Below are 8,005 nucleotides of genomic sequence, written 5' to 3'. Positions count from 1 at the left end.
AAGGCTTGGATAGAGAGAAACAGCTCCCAGTAGGCACAGCTCCAGGCAGCAGAGAGCTAGAGCAGCCCTGGATATCCCTCCCTGTCCAGCTCCAGAGGGAAAGAGAGAAGGGTTTGGAGGGATTGACTTTGAAATTGGAGCCTTCAAATAGTCCATTTTGTTTTTAAAGCATGCTTAAGTGTGATGACCGTGACAAAAAATGAGATGAAATGAACAAAGGGCATTTGTGTGGGACCATCAGATCTGACTGCACTGGGGCACAGGAAGCTGTCTTTTCCTTCTGGGCTCCTCAGTTTAGGGTGACAGCAATACTGAAAATGAGACAGAAACTGACCAGCAAAAACCTGAACTGTAAAAAAAATTATAGTGAAATTCCCCCAGAGGAAGAGTAGTTTTCAGGGGATTCCCAATAAAATTGCACAGGATTGACTCAAGGAAATCTGTCCCAGCTTCTCACTGTTTTCATTTAACAGCCCCCGATGCCCAGGGTGAAGAAATGTCCAACAGCAGCACCATCAGCCACTTCTTCCTGCTGGCATTGGCAGACACGCGGCAGCTGCAGCTCCTGCACTTCTGCCTCTTCCTGGGCATCTCCCTGGCTGCCCTCCTGGGCAATGGCCTCATCATCGCTGCCGTTGCCTGCGGCCACCACCTGCACAGCCCCATGTTCTTCTTCCTGCTCAACCTGGCCCTCAGCGACCTGGGCTCCATCTGCACCACTGTCCCCAAAGCCATGGACAATTCCCTCTGGGACACCAGGACCATCTCCTATGAAGGATGTGCTACTCAGCTATTTATGCTTGTATTTTTCATCTCATCAGAGTTTTCCCTCCTGACCATCATGTGCTACGATCTCTACGTGTCCATCTGCAAACCCCTGCACTACGGGACCCTCCTGGGCAGCAGAGCTTGTGCCCACATGGCAGCAGCTGCCTGGGCCAGTGCCTTTCTCAATGCTCTACTGCACACAGCCAATACATTTTCCCTGCCCCTGTGCCAGGGAAATGCCCTGGGCCAGTTCTTCTGTGAAATTCCCCAGATCCTCAAGCTCTCCTGCTCACATGCCAAACTCAGGGAATTTGGGATTATTGTGGTTGGTGCTTTTTTAGCTTTTGGCTGTTTTGTGTTCATTGTTTTCTCCTATGTGCAGATTTTCAGGGCCGTGCTGAGGATCCCCTCTGAGCAGGGACGGCACAAAGCCTTTTCCACCTGCCTCCCTCACCTGGCCGTGGTCTCCCTGTTTGTCAGCACTGCCATGTTTGCCTACCTGAAGCCCCCGTCCATCTCTTCCCCATCCCTGGATCTGGCCCTGTCAGTTCTGTACTCGGTGGTGCCTCCAGCCCTGAATCCCCTCCTCTACAGCCTGAGGAACCAGGAGCTCAAGGCTGCAGTGTGGACGCTGATGATTGGATGGTTTCAGAAACATTAAACTGCTGTCCAGTTTCTGCAAATCACTTGTAATAAAAGTCATTTTTCATTCTTCTTGTTCGGATGATTAAGGCTTTTTTTTTTTCCTGTGTTTTGGTTTTTCAATACTTTCAACATAGAAAAGCACCTGTTTATGCCATTTGTCATTTTAAATTCTCTCCACCTTTGCTGTGGCCACTGACTGTGTCAATGAGGAGCTGTGTTCTCAGTGGCTTTCAACAACCAAAAGGTTCTCCCAGCAAAGTGCTCATTGCAGATCCCCCATATGTTCCCTTCTCTGGATCTGCAGCAGCAGTGTCTGTGTGCAGCTCTGCTCCTGCTGGCCACACCATTCCTGACCCAGGCCAGGTGCCACTGGCCTTCTTGGCCACCTGGGCACACTGCTGCCTCATGTCCAGCCTGCTGTCCAGCAGTGCCCCAGGTCCCTTTCTGCCTGGGCGCTCTCCAGCCACTCTGTCCCCAGCCTGTAGCACTGCAGGGGTTATTGTGGCCAAAGTGCAGGACCCGGCCCTTGGTCTAGTTAAACCTCCCATGGTTGGATTTGGGCCATGGATCCAGCCTGTCCAGGGCCCCCAGCAGAGCCCTCCTACCCTCCAGCAGACCCACACTCACACCCAGCTTGGTGTCATCTGCAAATTTGCTGATGGCGGACTCAATACCCTCATCCAGACCATCAGTGCAGATACTGAAATCCACCCTGGCTGGGTCTGATCCCTCGGCCATCCTGTGGCTGCCCTGTGGTGGCACTCAAGGTGATCTGTTCCATAACCTTGCCGGGCACCGAGGTCAGGCTGACAGGCCTGGAGTTGCCCAGATCCCGCTGCCAGCCCTTCCTGGGGATGGGCTCACATTGGCCCCTCCAGTCCTCTGGGACCTCCCTGCTGAGCCAGGACTGATGAGAAATGATGGAGAGCAGCTTGGGGAGCTCCTCCACCAACTCCCTCAGCCCCCTAGGATGGATCCATCTGCTCCCACAGACTCCTGTGAGCATCTGAGTGGCTCAGCAGATCAGCAGCTGCTTCCTCCTGGATTACAGGGGGGCTCTTCTGCTCCCTGTGCCCATCTACCAGCCCAGGAGAGCACTTGTCCTGAGGACAACCTGTCTGATTGTGGAAACCTGAGGCAAAGAAGGGGTTAATTACCTCAGCCTTTTCCTCATCTTTGGTAACCATGTCCCTCCCCCCCAAAAAAGGAGGTTTTCCTTCCCCCTCTGTTTGCCATGAATTTATTGATTACAAGATTTTTAGTATCTTTCACAGAAGCAGACAGTTTAAGTTCTAATTGAGCTTCCACATCTCTAATTTTCTTTCTGCATGACCTAACAACATCACTAAATATTTCCAAAGTTGCCTTCCACTCTGTCACAAGGAGGTGCTCCCTCTTGTTTTTCCCTGAGTTCCTGCAAAACCACCATGCCCAGCCAGACCAGTCATTTTCCTCACTGTCTCCTCTTTGGCACACAGCATGCTCCTATTCTTTCAGAATTTATGTCTCGGAGTGTGTCCATTGTTCCTGAACACCTTCTTTTTTAAGGGCTGTTTCCCTTAAAACAATCAGTACCTGATTTGGCACTGCCCAAATCTGCATCCTGAATAGGCAGAAGTCTGCTCTCTGTAAGTCCAGTGTACAAGTTTCAGAGATGTCCCTCCTTCTTCCACAGAATATTGAAAAACTCAACAGTTTCATTGTCCCTGTGCCCAAACAGCCTCTGACCACCACTGATCTCCCAGCAGCCCTTCTCTGTTTGTGAACAGCAGCAGACAGAGCTTCTCTTGGCAGTGGGAAGAGAAGGAAACCTCCCCAAAGTGCAGCTTGGAAGGCTCAGCCTGGAGCTGAGCACAAAGGACAGTCCCTGCCAGGGCAGAATTTTGGTGCAGGAGGTGTCCCAGCGTGAGGCTGGGCCATGGCCTGGCTCTGTGTGCCAGGAGCCGGCAGCGCTGGGTGCAGGGAGCCCAGGGAGGGCACAGCAATGCTGGGCTGACAAATGCTGGGGGGACAGCGAGATGGGCGTGTGCAGCCGGCCAGGGCACAGCAGCAGCACGCCCAGGGGGCACAGCCTGCAGGACACATGGCCAAGGGCTGGGCAGGGCTGGCAGGGCCACAGGCACCCAGGCCTTTGTCCCCTGGGCTCTGCCAGCGCCTCGGGAGGCCCCACTGAAGGAACTTTCCTTCCAGGGGCTGCACTTGGCTCCTCCCTGGCCCCTCCCTGAGCAGGCTGGCAGGGCTGGCAGCTTGATGCCATTTGTCCTTGCTGCCATCCCAGTGCCCCAGCAAGAGCCCCGAGCCCCCTGGGAGGGACAGGCCCTGCTGTCCCAGGCCTGGGCTCAGGGCTTGGCCTTTCTGCTCCCTCCAGCCAGCCCAGGCCTGCCTCAGCATTGCAGTGCCCTGCTCACAGCCTCGGGCTCCCTGCACTCCTGGCCTCAAGGATCTGCTCTCACCAGTCCCTGGGGAGCCTTTGGCACTCCCTGCCCTCACTGGGGCCCAGGGATGCTCCAAGGGACTTGGGCTTTTGCTTCTGACTCCTTGAGCAGCTTCTTCTTCCACCTTCTCTCAGTGTCTGGGGCTCCTGGACTCAGCCCCAAATCCAGCGTGGGGCTGATTAAAATGCAGACAGCCCTGAGGAGCTCTTTGTCTTTCCTTCAGTTCTCGTCATGTCTCCAGGGCTTGTGCAGCTGCTTGGAGTCAGTTTGGAGCTCTCTTAAAGAGGAAGATTTCAAAGTGCACCTCATAACTTTTCCTTATTTTCTTTTTTAATCAATGGCATATTGTTTCAATTTTCAGATCTTAGGAGATGTGACAGAAGCATTCCCCAAGTGATCTTGATGCTGAATGTCTCCTCAGGAGGTCTGGGCACAGAGAAGAATGAGCCCCTTGTGGGCTGATCCTGTTGGGACAAGCTGCTCCTCACCCCAACCTCAGCATGTGTGACATCACTCACCTGGGACTGACATCCCAAAATATAGAGAATTCTTTTTCATTTTTTTGATAATTAAAATTTAATTAATTTTAAAATTATGGTTATTTTTAATATTATTCTGTACTTTATTAGCTAGTTTTTATATTTACATTCAAAAATCTATACATTTTTAGCAACCAAAACAGTTTTTGGTCATTAGTTGTAATTAACACCATTCCCTTCATTAATTAATTCCTCACTATCGGCTATTGATCTCTCCCTTTTTACACTAATTAGCTGCCTTTTTTAGCCCTTTTCTCATATTTTTGAGCATTTTCTCAGACAGGGTAAGAGGGACCACTTTGGGGTGCATGGTGACATTTCTGGGGCACATTTGGAGAAGGGAATTTGGAGAGACTTGAGGGTCTGGAGGACACCTGGGGGAGCCGGGGGAGCACTTGGAGGGGCACTTTGGGATTCTGTCGGACAATTCGGGGTCCATGGGAGCACTTGGGGGTCCAGGGGGACACTTGGAGGTCAGGGAGGGGAATCTGGGCGCCCTTCGGGGTCCGGGCGGGCACTTGGGGGGCTCTGAGGGGGCTCTCTGGGGCGCGGGGGATGATGGGAGTTGTAGGCGCGGGTATAACACGGGTTAACGGGGCCGCGGGGCATCACGGGAGTTGGAAGCGCAGCTCCAATGGCTCTGGGTGGGGCGCGGGGCATGATGGGAGGTGGAGTCACCGCTGGAACAGCGCTCTCTGTACACCGCGGAGCATGCTGGGAGCTGTAGTCCCGGAAGCGGCTCGCGCGGAGCTTTTGGCGGTCCGGGACGGCACTTGGGGAACACTTTGGCGTCCGAGCCGCGACTTGAGGTCCTCAGGGGGAATGTACACGGTTCGGGAGCACTTGGGGGGACTGTGGGAGCTAGAACCGGGCACTTTAGGGCGCGAGGCACGGCAGGGGTTTTCGGCGCGGGACTGTGTGAGGCGGAGCTCTGAGGCCACGGGGGATGATTGGAGATGAATTCCCAGAAGAGGTTTAACGGGTATCTGTGGGGTTGGGAGCGTTCAGGGGATTCGGGAACGCTTTTGGGGGCTTCTGAATGGAAGCTGAAGGGATACTTAGGACGCTGGCGGGTCTGGGGGACACTTAAAAGACACACGAGGGGCGGAATGCCAGGGTTCTGTGGAGCGCGGTGCATGACGGGCATTGTAGTCCGGGCTGCAATGGGGCTCAATTGGGCCGCGGGGCATGACGGGAGTTGTAGGCAGAAAGGAAACATGGCATTGACACCAGGCACCGCCCCGAGGTCCCGGTTTCCTGGCGCTGATTGGCTGCGGGCGGTGATGGGCTGGAGCCTCGGCCAATGGGAATGTCCGGAGGTGGGAACAGCCCATTCTGCCCCTCCACTCCTTCCCAGTACAGCCCAGTTTATCCCCAGTACAGCCCAGTGCTGCACCAGTACCCCTTCAGTCCCCGCCTTTACAGTCCATTTCATCACCAGTACAGCCCAGTCCCTCCCAACACTTCGTTCCCATTCCCTTCCAGTTCCCCCCAGTATCTTCCATAGCACGCCCCACTATATCCCAGTGGGCATCCCGTTGTCCCCAGTTTGTCCCAGTATCCCCCTGTATCACTCCCAGTATGTCCCAGTGTCTCCCACATCGTTCCCAGTGTCCCCCAGTATGTCCCAGTCCTCCCCAGTGTTTCCAAGGACACTTGAACTGCTCACGGTTGCTGTGGCACCCAAACCCAGCCGTGGGCTCAGTGCAGTGTCCATGGCCACAGCCCCCTGCAGTGGCCCAGGGCAGGTTGGGATGATGGTCCACCCTCACAGCTGGCCCAGGGCAGGGCTGGAGAGGTTTTGGTGGCACCTTGGGCTGGCACACACTGGAGGAGTGTGTCTGTTTTCAGTGGGGAAAACTCAGAGATTTACATTGCTTCATAAAATAGAAAACCCTTTTTTACCTGAGCACAGGCAGCTGTCCAAGCAAAGCAGGTCCCAGGTGAGTGAGGACAGACAGGATGGGCTTGGGGAATGTGGAGCAAGGTTGTCCACACTGGCTCAGACCTCAAGGCACAGCTTCTCTGACCAGGCCAGACTGAAATATGGGGTTAGAAACTAGAGGATATAAAAACTCAAATACTAATTAAAGGATAGGCATTCAGATGGTGTGTAACAGCAGGGGGTAGAGTGCAGGTGTCTGATAAAGATAAAAGACAGGAAGGCAGGATTAGCAAAGACACTGAAACAGCACCAAGGACTAGATAAGCCTGGCTTCAAGGCTTGAAATATGACCAGAGGATTAGTGGGCATGTGCAAGACAGCAAGGTCAGAAGTTCATCTCCGAGGAAGACTATCCTTCTTCATCTCTGAGACCCCCAGTGATTTGTTAAAAAAATATGGATATTGATCTAATACCAATATCCAACTATGACAGACTAAGACTCTCTAACAGTTTGAAGTTAGAAAGTGGATGTTTATTACGACGTCGGGCAGCGTGCGGGATAGCTCCCAAATACACACACGCAATTTACAGATGATCACAGGGTCTTTTTATGTACAAAAGTGTTGAATACCCAAAACACAAATGCATATTCATAACTCTGGTCCATCCCATTCCCCGCTTCGTATGGTAATTAGCCAAAAAGCAATTAAGCATGTGTAGTTTGTTCTTTGAAATGGGTCGGTGGTCCTTTTTAGGGGATGGGGTCTCAAAATGATGAAGTAAGATGCGTCTTCCTCGCTTTGCCTTTTTAACCTTTTAGTGTTGGTGACACCAGGATCCTGTTTTCTCAAGACTATCTGATTTATGATCACATTGTGTTCTTGGAGTCTATTGATTAAGTTGACAGGTCTCCTGATTTATCGGTTCCTTACATCTGGCTTATGTTAAAAAAAGGGAGTTTACCTCAGCAATGTCTAGTTAGTAAAAGGGGAGTCTACGTGCTAAAGTCTTTTATTCTTCAAAATGTAAAGGGAAGTCTACGTCAGCAAGTCCACGTCTACTTTAACTAAAGTCCTTAATTCTTTAAAATTAATATCTCACCAGGACGACCACCAGAGACACCTGCGCAGACGTAAAGAACTGATAAGACAATTAACATATGAAGCGGAGAGAGGAGGAGTCAAAGAATGAATATGCATAGGTATATTGTGAAATTTAATGCATATATAACATTCTAGGAAATAAAAGAAAATAGAAGTGAGTGAGGGGCGCGGGTGCCTTTGGAGAACTACCCTGCATCCTGCCCAGAGCTAAATAAATTACATACCTACTTTAAAACTCACTTTGTCTCTGAGTTTTAGAGTTTTTCCGCGTGTCATTTTGGCGACCACGAAGGGACGTTCTCTGCCCGGCTGTAGGACTGGCCGGGGTGCGGACTTCCTAAGGCACCCCCGGGGATTTTCCCTGGAAGGAACTCTACTTCTCGAGTCGTTCACTGCGGGGGCAGACAACGACCTCCTAAACAGCGGAGAAACGGTATGTATTTCTTTAAAAAGGGGACCTCGTAAAGACTATTGCTAAGCCGCCCAGAGACGTCTGGGCACACAAAGAGATTCTTGGTGGATTTGGGCTTGCAAGCAACTGCTGGGTCAAACGTGTGACCACTGGGAGGAACTGCTGACCGAGAGAAAGGCAGCGGGGGAGGGGGTTCGTTGACCGTGGATCGGCCGCT

The 8,005-nt window shown here is 52.2% G+C and overlaps 1 protein-coding gene across 1 annotated transcript; it reads left to right on the top strand.

Moving 5' to 3' along the window:
- The first annotated feature begins 496 nt into the window (after positions 1-496).
- LOC136358521 (olfactory receptor 14C36-like) lies at positions 497-1,456 on the top strand. The gene has a single exon (XM_066314398.1). The coding sequence runs from the start codon at positions 497-499 to the stop codon at positions 1,427-1,429; it is 933 nt and encodes a 310-aa protein (XP_066170495.1). The 3' UTR covers positions 1,430-1,456.
- Positions 1,457-8,005: the final 6,549 nt, after the last annotated feature.

The sequence above is a fragment of the Sylvia atricapilla genome, chromosome 3, assembly GCF_009819655.1.
Source record: "Sylvia atricapilla isolate bSylAtr1 chromosome 3, bSylAtr1.pri, whole genome shotgun sequence".
Classification (NCBI taxonomy): Eukaryota; Metazoa; Chordata; class Aves; order Passeriformes; family Sylviidae; genus Sylvia; species Sylvia atricapilla.
Note: the sequence above shows the minus strand (reverse complement) of the source record. Positions and strands in the feature narration are given on the sequence as shown.

What these genes read in the sequence shown, in the direction of transcription:
- LOC136358521 (XM_066314398.1), top strand. Translation starts at nt 497, where the DNA reads ATGTCCAACAGCAGCACCATCAGCCACTTCTTCCTGCTGGCATTGGCA.